Source organism: Anopheles coluzzii, chromosome 2 (assembly GCF_943734685.1).
Source record: "Anopheles coluzzii chromosome 2, AcolN3, whole genome shotgun sequence".
NCBI classification, from domain to species: domain Eukaryota; kingdom Metazoa; phylum Arthropoda; class Insecta; order Diptera; family Culicidae; genus Anopheles; species Anopheles coluzzii.
In genome coordinates this window covers 104,278,242-104,305,750 of record NC_064670.1, presented here as the reverse complement: position 1 = coordinate 104,305,750, position 27,509 = coordinate 104,278,242, and the positions used below count along the sequence as shown (strand labels likewise).

The window sequence follows — 27,509 nt, the reverse complement described above, 5'->3', positions numbered from 1 at the left end:
CATCAAAAATATGCCTTCGTGTTTCGTTGTTAGCGGGTAAGAAGCTTCTAGTTTGCTTTCCATTTGCAACATTATCTTGCCGATAATGATGGGGGGGGGGGGGGAGGAGGGGTTCTCTTCTCCTAATTATAGTACGATGATAAGATTCTGTTTTTTACGCCATATCCCCGTTTTCCTTGCACATTTTTGTCTAAACTATTTACAACAAAATCTCTTATGCTAACTGGCGCATTCTCTGATCGCCGTTCTAAATAAAGCTCAATTCAATTTCATTAAAATAAGTAAAACTACACACTAAGCACACACACTGAACGCATCCTATCGAACCGAGAGTTGTTCCAGGGTAGTATTTGTGGGTAGGAAAAATGTCATCCAATCTTTATCGTCGGTCGTAAAGTGTTTATGTCATCGAAAGATAGTAGAGATTGTTTGAATTTCCATAGGATCAGATCATCGTATGTACGTTGTGTCGGTCGGAATATTATCTGGTTGGAACTGAATTTACGCAGGAAAAGGAAACGCTTTCCAAATAGAATGATTATCCTAAAAATAAAAATAACAAAACTCGAACAGCTACTACACAACAACGCGGGTATGGTTCAAAAGATGCTCCCAAATGCAACTGCGCGAAAAAGAATGCATCAGACCTTAGCTCATGAATAGACGAAATACCATCGAGACATCCCATATAAACGAAGAGCTTACCAATCCTTTCTCACAGGGTGAAGAAATTAAGAAGAAAGGAGAACGAGCGTCTTCGTAGTCCCAGGACAAGAGTACCGTAGTTAAAAACGTAGAACTCTAGTTCGTGGTTACTTATTAGTTATTTATTATTTCAATATTTAATTACACTATTATGACGATTCTATGAACATCTACGATGTTACCCATTCCCGGTATGCTAGAATACGTCCGGTGCCCCATTACAGTGACCCCAACTATGATGAACTTCTAGAGTAATTATCACTCGGGAATGAAGTCAGTAATGTCTTCATTTATAGGAATTTTGTGTCATAATGAGGCGAGGTCATTTTCTATCAACCATATCCTATTTACAAATGAAAGATATTAATAACTCGGAAGCTCAGGGAGCTCAATATATACTGGATTCAATTCATAGAGTCTTTGAACCTATTGGCCTCATTCGGCTCCACGAAGATGACTTGCATGCCCCAATCATGTGTGAGATGCTTGAACAATGTACGAAGAGTTTAAGCGACTGCTCGAGAACAAGACGGTGCAGACTGCTTAGGTGCAAACATCAACACCTCAAGTTATGGACAACGACGGGTTCACAGCCTACGCGAGAAAGGGCCGAGTGCCTAAAAGCAGTCAGCCACAAGCTGACGACATCTCCAGGTTCCTGAAGGAACTCAGAAAGGATAAAGCTCACGAACGAGCTCCTAGCGGACACTCTTACCGATGGATTAGAGACGTACTCATTGACATCGACTTTGAAACAATGGTTGCAATTGCTGAAGCGACCCGAAAGGAGGACCCAAATAGAAAGTCAATTATTATTGGATTCCACACGGAAAAGGTTGTGTGTCTCAAGCCCGACTGCCTGCACAATCACGATTTAGTCGAGATTGTTCCCAGTTTGGATACCCCACGAGAACGGTGGTAATTAGTCAAGACTTGGCTGCAGAATATGAGCAAATGTATGGAGATATTGGAAGGGGATTCCCAGTCTACGAACGAGCTCCTAGTGGACACTCTTACCGATGGATTAGAGACGTTCTCACTGACCTCGACTTTGGCAACCAAAACTATGCTGCAGAATATGAGCAAATGTATGGAGATATTGGAAGGGGATTCCCAGCCTACGAACGAGCTCCTAGCGGACACTCTTACCGATGGATTAGAGACGTACTCATTGACATCGACTTTGAAACAATGGTTGCAATTGCTGAAGCGACCCAAAAGGTGGGCTCAAATAGAAAGTCAATCATCATTGGATTCCACACTGAAAAAAAATGTGTCTCAAACATGATTGCAACGAACGGATCTTTCCAAAGTTCCAGCCTTTTGTGGAGCTCGGATAATATGTGGCGATACCGGAATCAGTCCCTGAAGTTGGTATTGGATAATACAAAATAAAAAAATCTATAAGCGATGATGATAATGATGAGTCCCACACCTCACCATGATGCTGAGTTCCGACAATAGATTGAGAGGAACGAATGTAACACTAGGATATGTGCTAAAGATGTAGATTTATAAACTCAGTGGACCGAATTTTAATACCAAGGAATGAATTTCCTGGCCATTGCTAATCGGATCATGTTAAGGACTATTTAAGGAAGATATCAGGATGTGAACAAAATATATCACCACATCGATGATACTGCAATTCCTGTGCCGAGGCAAAAATATAGACAAGATGCTGTGAAGAACACCAGAAGCAGGCAATGTAAGAATCCAGAAGCTTAAAAAGACTTATGAATTTGACTAACATTGTAGAGATCGTGGAGGAAACACTGCCATTCCGGAGTGGTCGCAGTGTTTCCTTTAATCCTTTAATGGCCAGCAGAATGGCGAAGTCCACAGAACTGGACAACCCGAGAGCAGTGGTATAATCTACTGCAGAGATTGTAAAACAATCCCAAAGTGCACGCAAACTGTGGATCCATTAACGGTCATGGTTGGACCCCGACCCGAATATTCTTTAAGATTCTTGGAGATAGTCGCCAATTCGAGAGACAAACAAGTCCAGTTTGACAATAACCAGCAAGTGCTGTTAAGAACCACAAGAAATAATATGTAATGGTGAGCCACAATTATTTCAAGCTTATGGAGAAGACCTGATGTCCTGCTTGGATCCTTCAATTCCCATTCAAGACTCAGGAATATGTCAGGAATATTCAATTACAGAGTTTGAAACTATGGATCTATTGAACTGGACTATAACGAGTACTCCCGGGATGATAAGATGCCTATATCACATCTCCTATCCATTAAGAATTGTATGTAGCGCGATGAAACTGTTATGTTTTAATTTCCAAGCAATACACTCTATTTGGAAAGGTTTCTTCTGATTAAAAAGATAATGGATTGCATGCCGACTGGACAACGGTTATACGAATGAATGAACCGACTCTCCCTCTCTATTTTTCTCTCTCGGTTGATGATCGCGATCAGTTTTATCCTAATAGATTTTTTACTAATTTAAAATCGAAACGATTTTATTTTTTCGCTACCAACGCGTCCCCAAAACCTTCCTCTTTTACCGATGTTCTTGTTTTCTTAAATTTTACAAACTAAATTATCATTAATCTCACATGCTTACAACTTCACCCTCAAATAATTACCCTAACTCTCCACCTACAACTTTACTTTGCAACATTCGGTGACTGTTTCTTCTTGATCATACTCACCTGGGACGGTTGCTGCCCCGGCTGAGTGGCGCTAGTTGCACCAGCACCCGTGTTTGATCCACTGCTGGCCGCCGAGCTCACGACTACCGCAGCAGATGACACTTGGGTCGCTGCCGGGCCGGCACTGGCGGTAGACACGGTAACTCCACCATCACCGACAGTCGCACTACTGCTTACAGTAATATGCTGCTGAGCGGTTTGCTGCGCAGTGGCCTGTTGTTGCTGCTGCATGGCTAACACTTGCTGCTGCTGTGCGGTCGTACCAACTTGAGCGACTGGTCCACCACTGCTTCCACCGGCACCACTGCCTCCAGCAGCTGTCGATTGGCTAGAATCGGTGGAACCCGAGCCGCCTACCACCGTCTGAGACACGACGTTCGGTGTGGAGGTGACAGACGTACCGACCACCACTTGTTGCTGCTGCTGCTGTTGCTGCTGTAGCTGTTGCGGAGACTGCACCGTAACAGCCACCAGCGATCCACCGGGTGTGGTTTGCAGTCGTACCGGGCTAGCATTCGAACGGGCGGCTTGTTGCGATTGGATAGCGTTCAGTATCACCTGCTGCTGCTGGGCCGAGGTGGCCCCTCCCGCCACCTTAATCGTGCCGATGTTCTGCCCCGGCACGTGCGTCCGTATATTCCCGGCTGCAATTGCCTGGGCGGCGGACGTTGCTGACACCACCTGAAACAATGCATTGAATGTATTAAAAAAAAACCCTCATCGCCTATCGAAGGATGTCTTCGGGCGTGACTGCTGCCCCCAAAACACTGCCTACCTGTATCGCCTGCCGGCCTTGCGACTGTGACATGGACACGGGAATCATTCGGCTGACACCCGTCTTCCCGAGCACGATCTGGCTGCCCTGGTGCGTGTGACGGATGACGTGCTGCACCTGCTGCATCGTCATGGTCGTGCCGGAGGCAATATTTTTCGGCCCCTGCAGAAACACCTGCGTCGGCTGTACCGTCTTGCCGGCGACGTGCGTGATTTGCGTCATCTTGCCGGCCGCGGCGCCCTTGCGCTGCTGGGTCAGTATTTGCTGCTGCAGATGCACCTGCCGTACCTGGCCCTGGCTGGCCCCGATCGTTTTCAGCTGGCCCGGCTTCACCTGGGACAGCGTCATCCCGGTGGCCGCCACCGTACCGCCGGACGTTTTGACCAGCGTCATCTGCTGTGCGCCGGACGTTCCCGCCTGCTGCACCTGCAGGTTGGCGGCCTGGGCAAACAGTTGTGCCTGCGGTATGAGCTGCTGTTTGTTGTGCGCGGCCTGCTGCTGTTGCTGCTGCTGCTGCTGCTGCTGGCTGATCAGTTGCCGCTTCACCATGAGCTGCATTTCGTTGTCCGTTGCCGGGCGCGTGATCATGTGCTTCGTACCGCCGAGCTGCTTGATGTACTGCATGCGCGGCTGTCCCTGTACCATCTGCACGGTCGCAATCGTACTGCCGGCGGCACCGGTCACCGTCGGCGTTTGGGACACGATCGTGCCACCGGTGGCCGAAACTACCTGCGTCACCGCATTGCCACCGGTGACCGTGGTCACGCCGGACACCTTTTGCACCACGGCCGTACCAGCGGTGGCCGTGCCGGTCGCACCAGCAGCCGTTGCCTGCTGCACCTGCACCGTCTGCCCGACCGTGCCAGTCTGGATGATGTTGCCCTGCAGGATGGCCGGGCTGACGATCGTCTGTTGGCCGGAGGCCGTTTGCAGCACCGTTGCTCCGCCGCTCGTAGCGACCTGGGCCGCCGTCGCCGGATGCAGCACCTTTACCGACTGGCGCATCGGGGGCTGGCGGTAGAATTGTATCTGCGGCGCGTTGCCCGGCTTGCCGGTGCTGGACACCGTCCCGACGGAGATGGATTTGGCCACCACACCGGACACCTGCTGGCCGCCGGCCATCGAAAGCCGCAGCTGGGCGGACTGGAGCTGCGCCTGGGTCAGTCCACCGCCCAGGCTGCTAACGCTGACGACGGTGGGGCTCTGGGAGCCCGATCGCTGGTGCAGCACCACCTCCTGCAGCGTACCGGTCGGCGCAACGATGCGCTGGGCGCGCAGTGCCGACGTCGTCAGCGTGGTTACCTGCGCCGGCTGTATCGTAGCACTGCTGGCCACACCCGACGTCATCACGCTGCCGAGCTGTGCGACCGAGACGACATGCGGGATCGATTGGTTCACGATCGACGTGGCTTGTGAGGCGGGCGAGATCGTTGCAGTACCGCCACCCTGCAGCAGCTGCTGCGACGATGCGGGCTGATGGATGGATACGATCTGGGGCTGGGACGTCAGCTGGACCGAGTTTACGCCCGACATGGTAGTGACGGGTGTGGTCAGCACGACCGACACTTGTTGCGTTTGGCCCGCCTGCCCGACTTGTTGCTGCGCGTTGCCGCTCTGCTGTGCCGCCACCTGTGCCAACTGTTGCGAAAGCAGATTCTGACTTGCCGGACTTGCGACGATGGCTTTAACGATTTGCTGTGTTTGCTGCTGCTGCTGCTGCTGCTGCTGCTGCTGACTGGGACTGGCGCAGATGTTGACTACCGGTTGGCCGACCCGACCCGCCTGCATGATCGTAGCCACGGTTGGGGTCGCATTGGTCGACACGCCGCACACAACGATCGTCGTTGGCTGCCCTGCCGCAGAGGTTACAATTTGCTGACCCTGCACAGTGGTCGCCTGTTGCTGTGGCGAGATGGCGTGCGCTTGCAGTTGCAGCTGCTGCTGAATGAGATGCTGGGCCGGTGTTGCTACCGTGACCGCTTGCACAGTGGCGGCAGATGGTTGCTGCTGCTGCTGGACGACCGTTTGGATGTGTGCCTGCTGCGCTGTTACAATCGGTTGCACACCGACCACCGTCGTCGTGCCCACCTGTTGCTGCTGGATGGTTGTTACGACGGTGCCTGCTTGCGACACAGCCCCAACAGCCTGCTGCTGTTGGGCGTTCTGTTGCTGTTGCTGCTGCTGAGCTTGCTGCTGCTGTTGCTGCTGCTGCTGCTGCAGTTGTGCTTGCTGCTGCTGCTCCTGTGCGACCGTTAGTTTGTGCTTTTCCTTCAAGTACCGCTCGGCCCGACGCGTCGCTATCTCGACCGGTGTCAGCGGCGCATCGTACCCGGTGATACCGTGCTTAGCCAGCACGAGCGCGTGCTTCGGATTCTTCAGCGCTGCCGGCAGCGTGCTCGAGAGCGACGATTTGCCCGGCACCGGCTTCTTGCCGAACGCCGTCCGGATGTTCTCGAACTTCTGTCGCATCAGCTTGATGAACGAACTGTTCGCATCGCTCGTGTACAGCTGGCCGGTGCGCATCGACCGTATCTGCTTCGGAGGCGACGAACCCGCGGCGGCTGCGGCGTTCGATGGCGGGGGAGGCGACGACGACGACGTCGTGGGCGACTGTTTCTGCGGGTTTTTGTTCTTTTTCTGCTTCTTCGGGCTCTCCAGCAGCTTGCCCTCCTCGCGCGGCATTATGACGGACTCGTACCGGTAGCGGCACTGCTTCGGCAGCCGGTACGTGCGCGACGACTGGTTGACAATGTCCGCCACCAGGTCCCAGTTCGGCACGTGGCCCGGCGAGATCAGCATCAGGTTCAGCGGCAAACCCTGCAGGTTCTGTATCACGTTCAGGATCGCCATATCCTCGTACACCGTCCACTCCGGTATGCCGCCCTCCGGCTCGACCGGCGGCTTCATCGGCAGCGTGGTCGGCTTCATCGCCAGCATCGGCGGGAACGGCTTGATGATACCCTTGTACCGCTGCAGCTTGTACTCCTTGCGCAGCTTGGCCATCTGGGGCGTGGGCCGATCGAACAGCGAGCGCGGCGCGTAGTACGTGTCCTCGCGCCGTATCTTCGGCGGCCGGCGCCCATCGGGATAGAAGCCCGCCTCCGAGCGGCTGCGCTTGTAGTCCTTCTTGATGTACACGGGCGGCAGCTCCGCCTCCGGGATGATGTCGGACGTGTCGTACAGGAACGTCAGCGAATGATCCACGTACAGATCGTTATCATCTTGTGGGGGCGTCGGGGGACACCACATCTGTGCAGGCGTGGAAAAACACATTCGGGCACGCGCGAGGAAGGAGAGTAGAATGAGATTATTAGCAAATGGAGCACACACACGCTGCGTGTTCTGTACTAGGAGAGAGCGAGAGATTTAGCTTTCTTTTAGGGGGAGCGAGTGAAGGTTGGAAACTAAATCTTGCACAGTACAAAAACACGCACAAAGAAGGATATAAAAGACAGATGTGGAGTACTCACCGGCATCTTCTCCATCGTGCTATCCGATATCCATATCTAGAGCATTTTCCACGGTACGCACACATCGGAAGAGCACGTGTTTCGAGTGAACAAACGAGATGATTGAGTAAAACAGAGAGAAAGGGAGAGAGAGGTAGGGAGGAGAGAAAAGAGAGAGAGAGAGAGAGAGAGAGAGAGAGAGAGAGAGAGATATTACAAATCCGTACAATTATTTTGTTAATTTTTGTTTGCCAACACGCGCGCCCGTTGCTGAAACCGATCAGGTCTGTGGACCGTGACACACAGCCACGTACTTCTTCTCTGTGTGTGTGCTGATTTTTTTCCATCTTTCCACAGCATCGTTCAGCAACGGGCGCGCGGAGTTGTTTGCTGCTTTCTCAGCTGCAAGTCAAGCAAAACTTCTCTTCTTCTTTATAAATTTCTGATGCTTTCGAATTTCTGATGCTTTCTGATCCTTTTACCATGTAGAGGGCGCGCGTAAATTACATCGGATCTGGGGGGGACTATTGTGTTTTAGCTTCGATTTCTTTTTTTCCGATTCACGTTCAATTGCTTCACTTTTTGATTTTCTCGAACCAAATTTGTGTGTTTTGGCAGTACATGGACAATAATTTCTACCACGAGGTTGTAACGTAAATACAAAACAAGGAACCACACAGCGTGGTTCAGCAATCCTAATAAATTTTTAAAAAACTCAATATTTAGCTTTCCACTACACACGCACACCACACACACATACACCCCCCAACGCTCATTTCCTATATTTTTCTTTGGCCATTTTTTATCAAATCATTGTTATTCGAATGCATCAGAAATTACAAGAAAAAATTAACAAAATAAATCATCACCTTGCTGTTTTTGTGTTGAGTTGTCTGAATAATGTTGCTTATATGTACGTTCGCAAACAATTTCAAATGGTTTTTCGCGTTTTCTTTTTTATGATTTTAATGCCAGAAAACTTATTTTTTTTTTTGCTTTGGTGCCATTCAAAAGGACATTCTAGCGTGCACTACTCGTTATCAGAAGGTTACAAGTCACGCGCGATTGAAGTAATAATTTAGATTTTTGGGTCTTGCGTATTTTTTGTAACGGTATCAGGAATTATCGCGTAAGAACGTACAATAAACAGCAAGTTATGGTTTGGATTTTCACATCTTCTCTTTAGCATAGATAATTAGTATTCTCTCTCTATCTCTCTCTCTTTATCTTTCTCTTTCTCTCTCGTGTATCTCTCTTTATCTCTCCGTTTGGCGCATCGTTTCCGTTTGTACTCTCCGTCTACGTCTTTCTTTTTGCATCCATATTTCTTGCTCTCTAGATACAGAAGGATATCGATAGCAACTACCACCACCCGGCAACCAAACAACTGTAGTAAAAAGCAGCCACACGCGGGGAATGTTGTGTGTGTTTGCCTTTTCTTTCTGTTTACATCAACAACATCATGGCACATATGATGTATGTTCACGTGCCCGCCGACAATTGCGCACTCCGTCACACCGGAAGAGGAAGCGTCGTGCGTTCTTGAAAATCTGTACGAACGGATTACATATCTCTCTCGCTCTGTTTTGTGACACCAAAAGCTGTTCACATTACTTTTCAACGGAAAATATGTTCAACGTTGTTTTGATGAAACTGTTCAGGTTCAGTTAATTGTTTCTTCTCTTACTCTTTTCTTCTTTGTTTGAACGTTGTGTAATAATCGCTTTCTTCTCGCATTATTCGAATGAATTCATCAACTCAAGCATTTCTTTTTTTACTCAGCAAGGATAATTTTTTATTCTATTAATTTTTTCTCGCAAACATGCAAACACACCTCTCCTCTCTGCCTTGTTCTGTTTGCAATATGCGCGGTTTTTTGTTTGTTTGTTTTGTTTTGCTTTTGTTATGTTCTTCTCTCTGTTATTGCGCGCGCGCTGTTTACTATTACACGGCGGCGCTTTTTTCGATCGATCGAGCATTCTGTTTTCCCTGGGATGTGTTGTTACTTTCGTAATAGTAATATTTTCTCTTTTGTTTTCTTCTACTTTCGCTTCTGCTCTCTTTCTACTATGCTGCCTTTTTCCACGCGGCACACGGTTTATAGCGGTGAAAACATTATCGTGTGTTCGATCTGCCTACAACAAACCTGGGTTTTCCTATTGATCATCGTTTGGCCGGTCATAATTGTCCCCTTTCCCAAATGAAAACTGGTAAAACTGGTACTTCACGCATTTCTTTCCCCCGTCCGTAAATAGTCAACTAGTATTCGTGTTAGGGGTGTGGGGGGCTCACTATGTTACAGTCTCTGTTTTGTTGTTGTTCTGGGCTATTCTGTTGTTTTTCATTATCGATCATTTTTCTACACGCACAACAGCATGAGGATGGATTTTGGGATGCGCATACAGTGTGTGTTTGGGTAGCCATTTTGATAAGCGATTTTTAATCGCGATCAATAATAGGCAGCCACATATGTTAACCAGCATAAATGTTAACCATGCGGAGACTACTACAATGCGCCACAGACATTGTTGCTTAAATAAAAATAAAACCCAAAATCTGATGGAATTTTGGAAAGAACCAATTGGAATCTAGGCGAACTAATGGCTCCGTTTGTTCTGATTTCCTGTGTGCGCTGCTGCATATAAATACATGATAAATCCTTCCACCAGCAGTCGGGTTAACACGAACACAGCTTCCGTGTTTGTGTATGTATGTGTGTGTGTATATTAAGGATAAAATATGCACATATGTACTGCGTTGATCAGTGATTTCTAATGAGCTGTACACCACCCCCTAGAGGTCCGTAGAAATAATCTCGTGTCCTATTCTACATATATTTACATCTTGAACTACACCGAGCATATTTATAGATTTGCGAAGATTTGCAACCTTCAAACACAATACACACACATACGTATGTTTGTGTGTGTTGATTGTTTTGGGTAGTAGATAGTGTTGTTTAATGCATAAAAGTATGCTGCTTTCCCCCCCTACTTAAACAACTGAACAAAAGAAATGTAACATTTCCAAAATCTCTCACTTTCAATTTCCTTAGCATATATATTTTTAATAAACTAACCTGTGGATGCGGGGGTGATGGGGAGGTATGGGATGTATACGAAAAAGAGCTGCGTACAGAAAACGCATACACTGAGTGATACACACTTTTGATCGTGCGTCCGCGACTGCTGCGGCGAACCGATCGATCAAAAAACGAGTTTAGTACTACACCTAATTCTCTCCTGCACATTATTGTGTGTTAAGCGTGAGGCGGCGATGACGCAAAACGAAGGATGTACGGGTGGAATTATGTATGATAGGAAATAAATAGTGACGCACGCCCCCTCCAAATGTACATTATTGAATAATGCTATCACAATTAAACGATACGATAGGGTGTGTGTCCGCACAAGTTTTGCGCCACTTGGCCCCATAATGATGGGAGACAGTGATATGGGGAGCAGGATCGATCATCAGGGTGCAGAGATAGTAGACGAGGATAGGGATTCAAACAGAGAGAGCACATGTTTAAAACTGGACAGGCATTATTGCCAGACACTGGTACAACAGACAAGCTGTCAAATGCTGTTAAAATAGCGATTTTGTGTGCACTATTGCTTTGAGATGTATGCAAATTTAGAACCCTTGAAACGATTGGCTTTTCTGTGTATGTTATTTCCAAGATAGAGCTTTTCGCACTATAAACAAAATATGAAACAAACGTACGGTACATGGGAGAGGGAGAAACGGAAAACATACTCTTGCCAAGCTGGCTGTCCATTTATGATTTTTAGATGACAACACACAAAAAAAAAAAACATAAAATAAAATTCGATATAATATAAAACATAACACACATTCCTTCCTTTCCTATCGTGATCGTGTCTCCACTGTTGAGTCGCTTGCCCTTTTACGTAAGCAATACTTCGTTATTATTGGGTGTGTGTGTGTTTTTATCCATTACCAGTCAGTGTCTAACAGTGCGGTGAGGATGCGTGATGGTGGTGGGTAGGTAGAAGCGAGCAAACGAGAGCCCAATTGTCAATGTGTGAAAAAGTCCATTCAAATAATATAACTGTGTGATGTTTCTCCGGGTAGGCAAAATAAGGTGTACAAAACCAAATGCCATCCAACCTTTGGAGGAATTACTCTTCTGCTTTTTCAGACAGCAAAAGGAAAAAAAGTAGATTAAAAAACATAAACCCAATTCGGGGTTAGGCATTAACAAGTGTCCATTTACACGGAGGCGGCAAGTAGCAGCAGCACCAGCAGCAGTTTGGCAGACGACGGCAGTTGCCACCATCAAACGTTTCCATTTTCTAATGGATCCTTTTCCTCGTGCTGCTGACCTTCTCCAGCAGCTGCGATCGCCGTTCTACTACGTGCCACGGTGGGTGCTAACTTGGAGGCGGATCCCTCCTCACCACCTGGCAACTTTCCATCAGCACCACCACTTCGGTGATTTTCGCTGCCTCCATCTGCTTCCTCTTTCCGACCAGCACCGGTAGTGCCTGCCTTCGTTAGCCAACCGTCCAGTGTGCGATTGTAGGTGGCACCACCCGCGTTCATCACAATGGATGGGGTTGCACGACCGCCAGCGCTGCCAACCCCTCTAGACAGTCGCTTCAAACGCCGCAGCTTCGTGTTCGTGGGCGTTGGAGCCCGGAATCCATCGCTCACCTCTGCCACCCTTTTCGCCGTGTCGGGGGTGCGCAGCAAATCGTTCACAACGACCTTCAAGTTTCTGATTACGTTGGTGGTTTTTGGGACGATCGAGTTTGTAACCGTTTTTTGTGGCTGCTGCTGTTCGGTGGTGGTAGCGGGAGGAAGAGGAGCCGCCGATGAGTCGGAACTATGATTTAGATGGTCACGATGATTATCGACCACTGTACTACTGTTACACTCATTCGCTTCCGCTGGCTTGGAGGAGCTGCTTTCGACCGCCGACGACGAAGCGTCCTTTTTGCTACACTCTGCACTTTCTCTCTCCTCAGTATCGCCACCATCATCGCCCAGTACATGATGATGATGGTTCGATTGCTGTGAAAGTTGAGGCGTTTTCGAGCGATTGGGCCGCCGGTTGTACACCGGCAGCATCGGACTGTCGTCCAGCGTCCAAAGGTTGATCTTGACCGTGCCACGCGATCGCGTTCGGGGCGTGGTTTTGCTAGCATTGGACGACTCGTCCACATCGTCGGACGTTTCATCGACCGAAAGATCGCAACTGGCCGGGACGACCATGGGCGAGGTCGAGCTGACGACGGGCGTCCTGCTTCGACCGTCCCGTGCGCGGCCAACGCGAGAGGTGGGACGGGAAGACTGATGGTCCTTGGTGCTACTGCCACCTCCACCTCCACCGCCGTCCACTGTCCCTCCTGCCCGTGCGTCCTCATCGTGATGCATACCCGGGCCAGCGGAATTACCACTATTATAGTAGCTGTTCATTTGATTCGAATCCGAATCGGGCGCATCGTTCGAATCGACCATCACGTCCAGGCTGCACTCACTGTCAAACTCGTCCAGGGGCTTGGCCAATGATGACGCCGTCACCGCAGCAGCAGCATCACTAGCGGATGAACTGCTGGCCGAGGAAACGGTAGAACGATCGGCGGCCGCGTTGTTACTGCTCTTGGCCACTCGAACAGGACTTGGCACCTGACGAGTGATCTTAGCACGCGCACTACCACCACCACCACTACCACCACTGTTGGTAGTGGTGGCGGCTTTCGGAGACTGTTTTACATTGACTCCTGTCTTTTGAATCATCGAGCCTATAACTGCTCTTGCTGCCACCGAGGCTCGCCTAGGCGTGTTTCTCAGCATAACAATGGCAGCATTTTCTCCATCTTGCACAGCATCATCTTGCTTTTTCCCTCGATCGTCCTCCGTACCAACGTCTGCCAAAGGATCCTGCTCTTCCTCCTCTTCCTCTTCTGTTCCATCTTCCCCACTGTCAGCCGCTTCCGAATCGGATCCATTTTCCTCCCGATTTGATTCGCCCTCATCTTGTACCGTTTCATTCGAACTTTCGTCCGACTCGAGCTCATCCTCATCCTCATCCTCATCCTCATCGTCTGTTAATGAAGCTTTGGAAACATTCCTTCTAGCGTGCTTGGCGTTGCGCGTTGCACCTTTCACTCGACGCTGATTTGCAGCCGCCGCCACCGCCGCCTTGCTGCTCTGTGAACGGGCACCACCTTTAGCAACGGCGCTTTCTTGATACTTTCGTTTGCCCAAAATACTGCCGGTGGCTTTGTTATTACCAAGGCCAGATTGTTTTGCCCCAACACCACCCGAATGATGCTTCGACTGCTGTTTCGCCGAAGCCAACACTCTCCTGCCGGTTGCAGTCGTCAGTTTCTGCCCACCATCGGCTCTACCACCACTTCTACTACCACCGTCGTACTTGCTTGCCGCCACTTGATGGCCCCTGCTGTTCGCTCTATTCTTCAGTGTCCCTCCGTCACGGTTGGTCATTGTCTTTGCTGTCGTCGTCGCTGTCGTCACCCTCGAAGTCCGGTCGTTGCGGCGCATTGTGCGCAACCTGTGCTTACTACTACCACCACTACTAACTCTATTACTAGGATGAGTTTTATTAACCTGATTTTTGGCATCCTCCCGGGAGAAGGTGAGCAGGTCGGCGTGCTCTTCTGCTTCGCGCTTGCGGGCCGCCTCCTCGTTGCGCCGCTGCTCCGCCAGGCGGTTCGCTTCCCAGTCGCGCTTTTGCTGCTCGATCTCCTGCTCCACCGCTTTCAACTGCACCGCAGTCCAGGTACCTTCGGTGTCCTCGACGAAACGCATCGCGTACCGCTCGACGGGACTCAACTGGAGGGAAAGGAAACGAAACGAGGGGTTTTGTTATTCATTTGAACGAGCGGTGTGTGTGGTTGTGATACACAGATTCATACATTACAGGGGATTCCAGCCGTTTTCTTAGTTGTGAGACACCTCCTTGACTCTTTCCTATTGGAAGTGAACTTCATATGATGGAAATTGAACTCTATGGCACCCTTTTTGGACAGGCTCCTTGAAAAATGCTATTGGATTTGTCCAACACGGGAGCTATAGAGTCCAATTCCCATTGCATTAAGTGCATTTCGCGTCAGAAAGAGTCAATAAAGTGTCCCACAGCTATGAGAACTCCTGGAAAACCTTGTAAAATGAAAACAAAATAATCAAGCTGTACGAGAACTATGATAGCACACGGCTACCTGCAAAAGTTGCAAGCCGGGTGCGGTCTGGGACGTCATTGGAGTATTGTATTCCAACCTAGCAATGAACTGAGCGCAATACATGATGATGCTCAACCCGCCTTTCCCCAATCCCGAGGAATCAGGGAAAAAGCTCTACTAAAGTTGGGTGTTTTTTTTTTAATCAGGACATTTCCCTTTCCACCTACCTGTTTAATTAGATTCTGCACCTCCTTTTCGGCCTTGCTCAGCTCCGGCTCCTTGCCCTCGGCGTCACCGGCGGCCGCCACCTTCTCCTCGTCGATCGGAATGGTTTCGTCGAACTCGTCGAGATCGGCCGACGCTTCGGCCTTGGCGAACTTAGCCGCCTGCACGTCCTGATCGTCCTCGGCGGCTGCCAGCGCAGACTCGAACACATTGATGGCCGATTTGCTGCTGTCCACCGCCGGCTCGCCGCCTGTCGCCGGCTGCGGCTGCCCCGGGCCCGTCGCAAGGTTCGCGTTCAACCGCTCCTTCCGCTCGCGGTCCCGGTCGAGCACCTCGGCCAGCCGGGCCGACGCGTCCTGCTCCGCACTGTCCACCGTGAACAGGTCCTGGATGGTGGTGGAGCTCTTGAAGTAGGCGGTGGTAAAGTTGCCGCCCTCGATTGCCAGATCGCCCAGTATGCGCTTCTGGTTCGCCTTCTTCAGTATGTTCTCCTCGATCGTCTTCTCGCTCACCAGCCGGTAGATGTGCACGTCGCGCGTCTGCCCGATCCGATGGCACCGGTCCTGGGCCTGCGCGTCCATCGTCGGGTTCCAGTCCGAGTCGTAAAATATCACAGTGTCGGCGCCGGTCAAGTTAATGCCAACGCCCCCGGACCGGGTCGACAGGATGAACGCGAACATGCGCCGGTCGTTGTTGAACCGCTCCATCAGCACCTGCCGCTGCTCCACCTTCGTCGTGCCGTCGAGCCGCAGGTAGATGTGGCCGTGGTAGTTGAGGAATGCTTCCAGCACGTCCAGCATGCGCGTCATCTGGGTGAAGATGAGCACGCGGTGGCCTTCCGATTTTAGCTTCTTCAGCAACCGGTCGAGCGTTTGCAGCTTGCCACAGTCGTACTGAATGAGGCGGGGATCCGGAAACTAGAGTAAAAGGACAGACAAGTGAAGGTAATTAAAGTGGATTGAAACAACATACACTTTGTAAAGTCGTTCAGATGCTTCTACAAGTGCAATTACAAGGATAATTTATGTTAATTTGTACGACAATTCTAATGCTTTCTTAATATATTGCTAAGAAAGCGACGTATATACGCCAACAGGTATGAAATGCCTAAAGCATGATATAGCTCTATTGCAAAAACCATTCAAATAAAGACTTAGAACGATTGATTTGTAGAGCAACTCTCCCATCCTCTCCCAAACCCATTTTGGGATCAAAATTTCACTATTTCTAAACAAATCAACTCATCTCTCCCCTTCCTATCTTACTCACCTGTGTGCTCATGGCGGAAATAATCGGATGCAGCAGCTGAATGGCTGGCTGGATTTGCTCCGCCATCGTCGCCTCCCACTGCTGCTCGGCGTTCAGCTTGGATGGATGCGGATGGGACACCTGCAGGTACGGTGTCGGCGCACACACGGCCGGTACGAACAGGACAAAGTTTGAGATCGTCGCACGCAGCTCGCCCGCCCGCTGATCGATGCTTTTGATCGCTTCCGACAGGCACGAGCTGGCGGCAGCAAACAGCGCACCGTTTTTCGTCCCACCGCAGCCGCCGCCGCCGCCGCACCGTGCCATCGTTGCGCGCCGGGTGTGGTACGAGCTGGCGACACCGAACGGAATCAGCTCGTCCGGCCGGTGCCGGAACTCTTCCTCGATCAAAGCGCACAACGTTTCGCGCAGATCCCGCCCATAGATCGGGGTCGCATCGCAACGCTTCGCATTGATGCGCCCGAGCAGCTCCAGCACCTCCCGGCGCCGCTCCTTGCGCGACTCCTCGATGCAGGCCAGATAGAACTCGGTGCGCTGCCGTTCGTCCATTTCGGCCGCTTCCGCCGATCTGGCCGCCGCGTCCCCACTACTGCCGGCGACGCTCTTCGAGTGCTTTAGCTGCTTCATGATCGTGGCGGCCAGCGTCGATGAGATCTGCGTCTTTTGGCCGACGTTCTGTACCATCCGGTTGGCGGTGGCACCGCTCACTGTCGCTGCTGCTGCTGCTGCCGCCGATGTGGCCGCGGCGCTCGACTGTCCTCCCATCGACTGGTGTGTGGCTATTCGCTGCGTTGGCAAAACATTAACACCGCCGCTACCACCTGCCGCTAGTGCGGGTCGATGGAATATGGCCTGACCTCCGCTACCACCGGCTGCCGGCTGCAGTCGCCCGGTGATGATGTACGACTGGGACGCGTTCGTGCCGATTCCACCACCCGATGACACCTGAGGAATGATCTGCACCACCTGGCCCGCATTTAACCGGTTCTGCTGCTGCTGCTGGTGCAGTGGACCGGCCATAGACACGATACCACCACCGCCGGCAATGTCGCTCCGCTTGCGCAGGAGTAGCCCGGGCGACATGCTTCTATTGCTGCCCGCCGCCGCCACCATACTGCTGGAATCGAGGCCCGCCGAACTGCCGCCGCCCATCATCATCATCACCGTGGACGAGCCGCGCCGCCGTATGTCGATGACCCGCGACTGGATGGTGCTGCTGCTGCTGCCGCCGGAACCGATGAGGGATGATTTCTTATCTAGGGATGCTTCATGATTTACAAGCGGAACAAACTTTGTCCCTTCAGTCTTCATCGCCGGGCTGGTGCCGACGCGCACGCCCGTCGTGATGCTGACGCCGGCCCGATTGCCGCCGAGCGACTCCTGCACGCGCACGTCGGGAATGCGCACGTGCAGCCGCAGCTTCCCGGTGGGACACCGGGGCGGTGGCAGCGGGGTAGAATCGATTTCCTCGATCAGCCGCTTCGGCATGCACAGGTGCTGCGCACGGTGCGCCACGTACGCGGGCAGCAGCAGCTCCAGCTGAATTAGTACTAAGTTTAAGGAAGACAGATCAATTTGCTGCAACGGGAAGGAAAGGAAAGGCACGAAATTAGATCTTCTTTCCGATTGGCGCGAAAGCGCAAAACCAAAGCGAAGCAAACGGTGCTTAAAAACTCACAGTGAATGGATCGTAGCTGAACATGTTGTACACGAGCGAGGCCGTCTTAATGCTGATGCCCTCCATGCGGAAGGGCGATATTGTCGGTCGCTCCTCGAACATGTTCGGATGGTTGCACACCTTGCGCAGCTGCATTAGGACGTTAATCACGCTCAGCAGATTGCCCGATGCTAGCGTTTCTCTCGTTCTAGACAGAAAGGGACAAAGAGAAGGTAAAGAGCCAACCATTAGCACCATTAACGAACTCTCTCTCTCTCTCACACACACACACCACACTCCCAACTACACCCGTGTACTACTACTCACTTTGCTCGACTCATAAAGTCATCGTAGAGAAAGCGCTGACGCTTGGACAGTCGACACATGACCACGTGTTCGTACTTTTTCGGCATCTGCTTTTCCACCTCGCATTTCAACCTCCGCAGCAAAAACGGTCGCAATACCTGAAGAGAAAAAAAGGCCCGCCATACCGCAAGCGTTAATTAGTTGTTTAGGAATTAACCACATCTCCATTTAATATATATGTAAACATTATGATTATTCACCACCAAAACCGTTAAAAAACGAAATCACATTTTAAAAAAAAAATCATAAGACGCCACAACAAAAAACGGGTAAAATTATAAGTAATGCTTCTTTTTGCAAACCCCAAACCAAACCATACCAATTTTCTTATGAATTCCCACCGCCAGACCACATGTTTTCCTTTAAACAACACACATAGTAACAAAGAAAAGGTTACGATCCACCAAACCCCATCCAAAAAAAGACAAACAAAGGCACACACACACACAAAATTATGAGAAAGCACCGTGTAAAGGTGGTATGTGACACGATAAAACACGCACGCACGTCCGCACGCAGCAGAGGAAGCATCAGCCCCCGGCGCGCACAGTATGGGGAGGGGTGATGATGCGTAAATAATCATAATATTACATTACGTACAGGGTACAGACCTTGTGCAGGCGCTTGATAATCGTTTCATTGTACTCGGAGTTGCCTTCGATCATGCCGGTCATCGGGTTCGAGAACCATTCCTTGAACTCGCGGTGCGATTGAAACACGTGCGGCATCAGGAAGTGCATCAGCGACCACAGTTCCATCAAATTGTTCTGCAGCGGCGTGCCGGTGAGCAGTAGTCGTCTGAAAAAACGGAAAACAAAAACATGTTCATTCAATGGGGAATTGCACTCGGGAGGATACAATGAGAGAGTAATGGAAACATTTCGCTCCCTGTTTCATGCGTTGTTTTATCAGACAAATGCCTCGTATAGGGGTCATCTTGCAAATGGAAAAGGCACTCTAGAACAGATTGCCAGCTCCAATCAGCTAGAAACGTAATATTTTTAACATCATGGGTAAAACGCATTCGCATACAACGGGGAGAACACGCTTGATACCAAAAGAAGCAATAAACACGCATACTCACTGTTCGGTTTGAAAGTTGAGCAGCAGTTGCCAGCGCTGAGATTTGAAGTTTTTGATGTTTTGCGCCTCGTCCAGAATGAGGTACTTCCACTTTTTCCGCCGGAAGCTCTGGTGGTCCTGTATCACCAGCTTGTACGACGTGATGCACACGTGGAAGGCGTTCACCTTCGTCCAGCCGGTGCGCTTCTGCTTGCGCTCCTTCGGCGTACCGTAGTAGGTCAGTATCTTGAACCCCGGGCACCACTTCTTGAACTCCATCTCCCAGTTGAGCATCACCGACGACGGTACGATGATCAGATGCGGGCCCCAGTTGCCCTTCACGCACGCCAGATGCGCCAGCAGCGAGATGGTTTGGATCGTCTTGCCCAAACCCATCTCGTCCGCCAGTATGCCGTTCAGCTTGCGGTCGTGCATCGTCACCAGCCAGTCCAGCCCGATGTGCTGGTACTCGCGCAGCGAATGCTTCAGCAGCGTCGGTATCGGCGTCACGACGCTGGTCGACGACAGCGTGTTACCCTTCGGCTGGATGCTTTCCGCGATGGCAGCCGCATCGTTCAGCATATCGTCCTTGTCGCTTTGACTTTTGGCAGCCGACGATGCCCCGCTGGAGCCTGCTGCTGTTGATGTAGCAGCCGTCTCGCCGGACCCGGTCTCATCGTCAAGCAAATGCTTCAGCCCGAATGCGTCCTCTTCGGCGTCCATCGCTTCCTCGCTTTCGTCCGACTCATCCTCGGTAATATCATCGTCGTCCTCCTCCTCCTCATCGTCGTCCGAGCCTGTCAGACCTTCACTTTCGTCGTTATCGTCCTCCTCCTCCTTGTCCTCATCGTCCGACGACTCGTACATGGGCTGACTTCGCGTTCGTCGCCGTTTGCGATCGTTCGCCGGAACTGCCGGCACCTCGTCCGCATCGTCATCCGAATCGATGTCCATCTGCTCGCCCGCGGGAGGAAGATTTTTGTACTTTGCCATCAGCTCCTCGATGGTCAAGTCGTTGTCGGCCTGGGAAAAAGGTTTTAAATAAGGGAAATCAGTATCATCTTCTGTATTCCACTCCATTCCATGTTTGTACACACTTACATTCAACTCATCGATTTCCTTCTTGTGATCCTGGTTCTTTTCCTTCTTCTCCTGCTCCCGGATGGTATCCTCATCGTCCATGCTATCCTCGTCCGCACTGAAGTCCTTGTCTCCGTCCTCCTCCTCCCCCTCCCTGGTAGCACCCTGCTTCTTCTTCCTCCTCTTCTCATCGGCCTCTTCTTCCTCCTCCTCCTCCTCCTGCTCTTCCTCCCCGTCACCGTCACCGTCGTTCGAGTCGGACAGCACGATCTTATCACGATTCTCCAGATAGTCCTTCGGCAGATTCTTCAGAAAATCGTCCAAATCCATCTCGGACTCCTTCTGCAGGGCGGCCACCTCGTCTTTGGTTCCATCCTCTGCCTCTGCCGCCGCCTCGGCCTCCGCCTTCGCGATCGTTTCCTCGTCATCGTCCGAGCTTTCCGCCTCCGGGCAGAACTCATCGTCCGAACCGCCTGCCAGCCCACCGCTACCGCGCAGCGGGGAGGAAAGGCGCGACGAGTTCAGGCTTTCCGCCTTACTCCCTGGTGGGAGGAGAGCAGCAGCAGCACCGCCCGGCACCGGTGCCGCCTTGTTCATGCCCTCGACCAGCTGCTGCGAGTACTTCTCCGTCTGGTCCACGATGAAGCTAAGCTGCTGATCGAGCGCCTTCTTGCGCCGCTCGTCCAGCTTGGTCTGCTGCTTGTACTCGACCAGCTTTTCCGCGTTCGACCAGAACGTCTTGATTTCCTTCGCCACGAACGCGGCTATCCGCTTCAGCTGCAGCTCCTGGGCCTTCTCCGCCCGCTGCGCCGCCAGCGCCTTGTCCTGGAAGTGTTTCTGCACCATGCGGGCGCACTTTCGCGCGGCCGCCTTCTTCCACTTCCGCTCCTGGGCGAAGTCGGCCGCCAGCCAGACCATCTCCTCGAGCAGATAGTCCCAGTGCGCCTTCGGCCGGGGCGGCTCCTGCACCTTCGGCAGGCGCTTCTCCGTCCACAGGCCCTCCTTCTGCAGCTCCTGGATGCGCTGCATCACGAACACCTCCTGCCGGGCTTTGTTGGTGTACTGGTCCGGCGGACCGTTGCTATTGGTTCCGGCGGGCACTCCTCCACCGAGTTGCTGCTGCTGCTGCTGCTGCTGCCCAGCCAACGACCCGGACGACAGTGCGTTGCCGCGTCCATTGCCAACCGCACCGTTCTGTTGGCCGTTGTTTAGCCCCCGGGACGATGAGCCGGTAATACTGCCGCCGGCCGTACTGCCGCTGCCTCGGCTACCGCCGGCACCACCGGTGAGGCTTCCACCTTGCCGAACGCTCGGCACGTTCGGCCCATTGGTGCCAATGGTGGTCACACTGGGCGATGCATTTGCCGTTTCGAGCAGTTCGCTCTTGATCATATGCCCGCCGAGGGCACTGGACGCGGAGGAGATTTGCCTTTTCCGATCGACGGCGGATGCGGCGGCGGGCGAGATGCCGATACCGACCCGGTCGGGAATGATCGGCGTACCACCTAAAACAGAATCGGAACAAAAACGGAAAAAGATGTTTTAATTTACAAATAATCACAACTATTCGGGTCAACATATATAAAACAAAAGAAAAAACAAGCAACAAAAACAAATTATTTTGAGTAAATTCCAAAACAAATTTTTCACAATTCTTAACCATTACAGAACAGCCACATCCACATCCTTTGCATGGAAGCAAAAAGGTGTCATTTATAAAAGCTTGAAGTAAAACACATCGACGTTTCTAGTACTAAAAGCTACCGATAGTGCCATAAAATTGAAAAGACATTCAATTTGATTGGGATTTATTTTTTCCCGAACGGTTTGAAAACATAAATATGCATGCGTTTCCGAACGTAAAGTGTAACATACTACGGAACATTAAAGGCGAATCAAAAAATTGAAGAAAAAAAAACATTTAGCAACTGATAACCAAGAGAAAGCAACAATTGAATATGCTTTAGTAAAGGCCATGAGTTAATAATCAGCATGCCCTATAGCGGCCAACACAACATCTGGCCAAAATGTTAAAACCATTCGGCAAAAGGTTACATCATATTCAAACAATGAACATAAAAACATAACAAAATGCCAAAACTAAGCTCTAAAAAAAGTAAAAACAAACGTAAATATTTTAAAATATCATATGCATAACACAGCTATTGTAACAATGTAATCAATGTAAAAAAAAACAAAGTAGATAAAACAAGGGTGCGCTCTACCTGGCACCAGCAGTGGCGGAGAGGTTCCTAGTGTGGATGGTACGCTAATTTGCCCAAACACCATCCCATGGCGACCACCCTGCGGTCTACCGGGCACATGTCCTACACAGAGGTTTCCGCGCCCAGGAGCATTACAGTGGGAAGGGACATTACCGTGGTGGTGGTGTGTTTCAAAGAACGATTGAGCAGTGTGTGGCAAATTGGGGGAAAACAGGCAGGGATCAAATTGAAAGAGAGCGTGTTGATGAGAAAACGGGAACAAGAGAAGAACGGGACACATAAAATACTAAATAAGTTTGATTTGCTGTAGGTTAGTGTTAGGGTAAAAATGTAATCAATTTTACGATAAGGAATGGAACACACAATATTGAATTCCGAAAATTAACGTCATTTCATTGAAAATCCGCCGAGATTAAGGGAAGAAATTCCTGAACGTGGTGAAGAATTGCAAAGAAGGGCTTTGTGTAGGGGCATCGGGAAGCTACTGTATATAGAATCTATTTTTGAACTAGGCATGTAAACCCCGCAAGAAGCTTCCAAATCCCTCTCTAGATATCTCGGAATGGGAACAGTTGAAAGAGATTTTGCTTACGTTAGGTTCAAATATCAGACAAATGCCTCGATTGTAATCTTGTTAACAGATTCCGCTCTTCCAGAATAGAACAACGGGCCGTTCATTACAAAAGTAAGTAAAATGTAACATCAGAATAAGAACCTGACGTGTTTTCTCTTTCGCCTGTCCGCTGCACTAGTAGGTAGGTGGAGAAATTCAAAGAAGGATTATGTAGGCAGCTAAAAAGTACTGCATGTATGGTCTATTTTTAAACTAGGAACGTAACCGGGAAGCTTCAATGTCCCTCATCAATGTCTCGGAATGATGTTTTGTGAGTAAAGAATAATTCCTTCCTCTCTGTAACTCTCATGATACGAAATTGATTCTTAGAGACGCGACCAACAGACGTCTTATCAAAATTGAGGTACACAAAAATACAGCACGAATATGATGTTACCTTGCTGGCTGAGCTGAGCGACAGCGGCAGGAAGTGTGGTCGAGACGGCTACCGGCGTGGCACCGACACCGGGTATTTTGATTTCCGCTCCCTGTGGCAGCCCGGTTAAGGTATCATCCCCACCACTGCTGCTACTACTACCATTGCCGCTCACCACCACCGGTGTCACGACGCTGCCAAGATTGGTGCTTCCGGGCGTGGTAGAAAATCCGCTCAGCGCACGGGTTGACTGCTGTAAAAGTTGAAAAGAAAGGCACGAAAAAAAAAACACCATTATTCATCTGATCCGATGGGTCTCTTCGTTCGCCCTGTACTAGTTGGGCGGTTAAAAACAGCATTCAAAAACGCAATTGTGTGTGTACTAACCTGCTTTAGCGCTTCGCCGGCCTCTTCCAGATTGCTAGACAACGGTTCCAGCTTGTACGAGCGAACGAAGCTGGTGAACGCGGGCGTTGGTGGCTTCTTTCTCCATACGGGATATTCCATCATATTGCCACCGGTTTGAAGAAAGAACAGTTCCGCTACATGCTCATTGTATCTGCGAAAAACGACAGCACGCAAGGGGGAGGGCACAATAAGGTAAGCATGACGACATGTGATGAAATTCCAACTCAATTCCACTGATACACAAACAGAGGAATATGTATGTGTGTGTGTGTGTGTGTGTGTGTGTGTGTGTGGGGGGGGGGGGGGGGTTTAACATTCACTACAAGAGGAGCTCTCTGATTTTACACTGTTCTTTTGAACTAAAAGATTTGGCGTACATCGAAATTTAAATGTGACAAATGTAACGAATTCGACAAAATCTATTCCTTTTTAAAGTGAATATTAGAAGTTGTGCTATCAAATGTGTAACCAATCGCACAAACTTACCTCTCTTTGATACTTCGTAATCGCATATACTTGTGCTCTAGAATCAGTTTCTTGAGCGCGCTGATATCATGTTCCGGTTCCGTTTCTAGCTTGATGCGCTTGTTCGACACAGAAGCAGCAGCAACAGCGACGGCAGCGGAAACAGTTCCTCCGGCCGCCTGCCCTCCGACAGCAATTCCACCAGCAACCACCGGCGAAAAGGACGACGATGACGATGATGATGACGTTGACGCAGTAGTGTTTGTTTTGGTGTACAATTTCCCAACCGCACCACTCGCACCAACGATTCCTCCTTCCTCACTAGCACCACCACCACCACCGCCCGCCACGTCCGTTACACTACCCGTACTATCCTCTATTGCTCTTTTCTCGCCCACCACGACACCGAACGTACTTTCCTCACTGCCGGGGGTTTCACTTGTACTACCACCGCCACCACTTGCACCACTCGCTGGCACTAGACCGCCCTCCACCACGCCGCCGCTCGCGATGGATCCGCCTCCCCGTCCTCCCCGTCCTCCGCCTTCACTTTCCGAGAGACCACTTCCTGTTCGTTCACCACCCGGCGTACTGGTAATGTTAGCATTATTAGCCTCAACACTGCCACTGCTGGTACCACCACCACTACTGCTGCTGCTGCTGCTGCTCGCACTGTTGGCGACGTTTTGTTGCTGCTGCTGGAGGGTATGATGAGACGGTGCCGATGACGACAGCGGCACACTAGATGCATCGGTTGCGACCGTTACGTTGCCGCCAGCAGCGTTACTGCTGGGAGACGGTTGCTGCTGCTGCTGCTGCTGTGGTAAGCTTTTGTGAGGTGACGACAATGACGATGACGACGACGTCGGTGTGCCGGCAGGCTGCATTTGCTGACCCTGCTGCTGCTGCTGCTGCTGCTGCTGTTGCTGCTGCTGTTGCTGCTGCTGTTGCTGCTGCTGGTGGTGTTGCGGCTGCTGCTGCTGCTGCTGTTGCTGAGACTGTTCCAGTTGCTGTTGTTGGTCTTCATTTAACGAGCGCGACATTGGTGTAATGGAATCGAGCGTGCCAGTAGGTAACTGTTGGGGATGAAAAAGAAAAATACAATCAAACAACACGAACATGAAATAGAACGAACATTATTGTCCACACACGCCGCTCACTTACCTGGACAGTGTTAGTTGCAGTTGATGTGTTTCGATCAATTCCAGCAGGAAGGGCCTGGTTTCGACCACGTTGCCCTCCCGCCGTATCGCCTTCATTCATTTTTTATACATCTGTGTGCGTGTGTGTCGCCGGGCAATAGACAAAGAGTGAGAAAGAATACAATTAGAACATTTGAAGATAAGTTAAATAAAATAGTTCACAATAATTGTTTCCGTTAGGTTCATAAAAATCAGACAAATGCCTCGATTGTAATCTTGTTAACAGATTCCGCTCTTCCAGAATAGAACAACGGGCCGTTCATTACAAAAGTAAGTAAAATTTAACATCATGGTAAGAACCCTAACGTGTTTCCTTCTCCTCCTCGTGCCGCCTGTCCGCCGCTTGGGTTGTGCTTTCAATAATTTTGCTTGCAAGCTTGGGAATAAATTCATTAAATAAAATAAGCCGCACGCTACCATCGTAGTTGGCCGAAGCCTAGCCTTATTCCTCTGTAAACAAATCATAATGCGGCCGGACGAAGCAGCCGCTCGGAACACAACGCCACAGCCGAAAAGCCGCTAGGCGCGGTGTGTGTGAGTGTGTGTATGAGCGCAGCTGTCAAACTGTGAAACGCGCCACATTTTCTCTCTCGCTCATCTTCCGGCCGCCGTATGCTGAGGAGAGCGAGCAAGGGGAAAAAAAACCCGCGGACGATCGGGAGCGCATACAGAAAGGAACGGTCAAAGCCATTCCGGGCGGTACTGGCAGTTTGCTTTTGCTCTGTAATCTGCCTTCCGGAATGGCGGATGTGACACACACACACAATGACACACAAGATGCTCTTCCCGTTCTATATGCACGCGCGCAAGAGACGAGACTAAAAGCCACGTACGAGAGCACACTTTGAAATTTGTTCCACCTTTGCTTCCGCTTCATCACAGCATTTGTCGTACTAATTCGCACGCGGAAAAAAACGAACCGAAAAAAGGAACAGATGCCATACATTCACCGGCCTACCGCCCTACTCTCCCGCCCATACTACCACCTTGCGGCGCCTTACAAAACCATATTTCAGTGACCGAAAGAGGGGGAAAAAAACTAATCGTGAATTCAATTCCACCATTTCTCACACACCCAAGCACAACGCACCAGAAAATTCATTTTCTCCCTGCACACGCCATTAAAGCAACGCGCTGTGCGCGAGCCTGGCAGAAAGCACACAAAACCCCAGCGGCAGCCATCTTGCTTTTCGGCGCAGCGCAATCTCGTCTGTACATTCGGGCGAGTCCGCCGCGGCGCCCGCCCGTGTAGATGTGTGTATGTGTCTGTGCATATAAGCAAAGAAAGAAGAAAAAACGGCGCTGCTTCCGTACCTCAACTGCAAGGCAATTTCGATCCCGAGCGGAAGAGGGTGCACACACTCATGCTAGTGGCTGCACCAGCCAACAACGACGCACTTTTACGCTTTCCGCCCGCATTCGCATTCAATTCCGCCTGGGACCACCGACCAACCAAACCGAATGTTCGCACTTTTCTTTGTTTCCTGCGTCGGGGAAGGGCTGCCCGCAGAAACTAATTTTCTTTGCACACGAACGAGAACGCACGCACGCACACACACACGCGTCTCTCTGCCCAGCACAATGTGCGAAACTAACGCGACGGCAGCAAAATGAATGCTTCGTTCTTTTCTCCTGCTGCTGCTGCTGCTTGCTGCTGCTGCTGCTGCCTTGCGCTGCCCCCGGAAATGGTGGCGATGGGCCGAGGTGCGCTTCACCAGCCGGAACGTATCGCTCCTGTCAGTTGGGTGCGTTTAGCGCGGCGGGTTCAAATCTTGGTGGAGTTTGTGG

The 27,509-nt window shown here is 50.6% G+C and overlaps 1 protein-coding gene and 1 non-coding gene across 3 annotated transcripts; both read right to left on the bottom strand.

Moving 5' to 3' along the window:
- Positions 1 to 90: 90 nt before the first annotated feature.
- Positions 91 to 27,418, bottom strand: LOC120950147 (helicase domino). Of its 2 annotated transcripts, XM_040367954.2 has the most exons (17): positions 27,036 to 27,418; positions 25,684 to 25,793; positions 24,541 to 25,595; positions 24,034 to 24,205; positions 23,668 to 23,899; positions 22,658 to 22,759; positions 20,454 to 21,937; positions 19,375 to 20,375; positions 18,902 to 19,088; positions 18,252 to 18,388; positions 17,946 to 18,132; positions 16,268 to 17,845; positions 15,001 to 15,915; positions 14,202 to 14,426; positions 7,623 to 7,658; positions 4,153 to 7,401; positions 91 to 4,058 (listed from the first exon to the last, which is right to left on the bottom strand). In XM_040367954.2, the coding sequence occupies exons 2-17, from the start codon at positions 25,780 to 25,782 to the stop codon at positions 3,333 to 3,335; spliced, it is 11,385 nt and encodes a 3,794-aa protein (XP_040223888.2). In that variant the 5' UTR covers positions 25,783 to 25,793; positions 27,036 to 27,418; the 3' UTR covers positions 91 to 3,332. The 2 variants fall into 2 exon arrangements, with proteins under 2 accessions (XP_040223888.2, XP_040223889.2); XM_040367955.2 differs by lacking the exon at positions 22,658 to 22,759 and having other exon boundaries at positions 27,036 to 27,417.
- Positions 19,192 to 19,297, bottom strand: LOC120954304 (small nucleolar RNA Me28S-Am2589). Its single transcript, XR_005751677.2, has one exon. It is a non-coding gene; the product is annotated as a small nucleolar RNA Me28S-Am2589 (small nucleolar RNA).
- Positions 27,419 to 27,509: the final 91 nt, after the last annotated feature.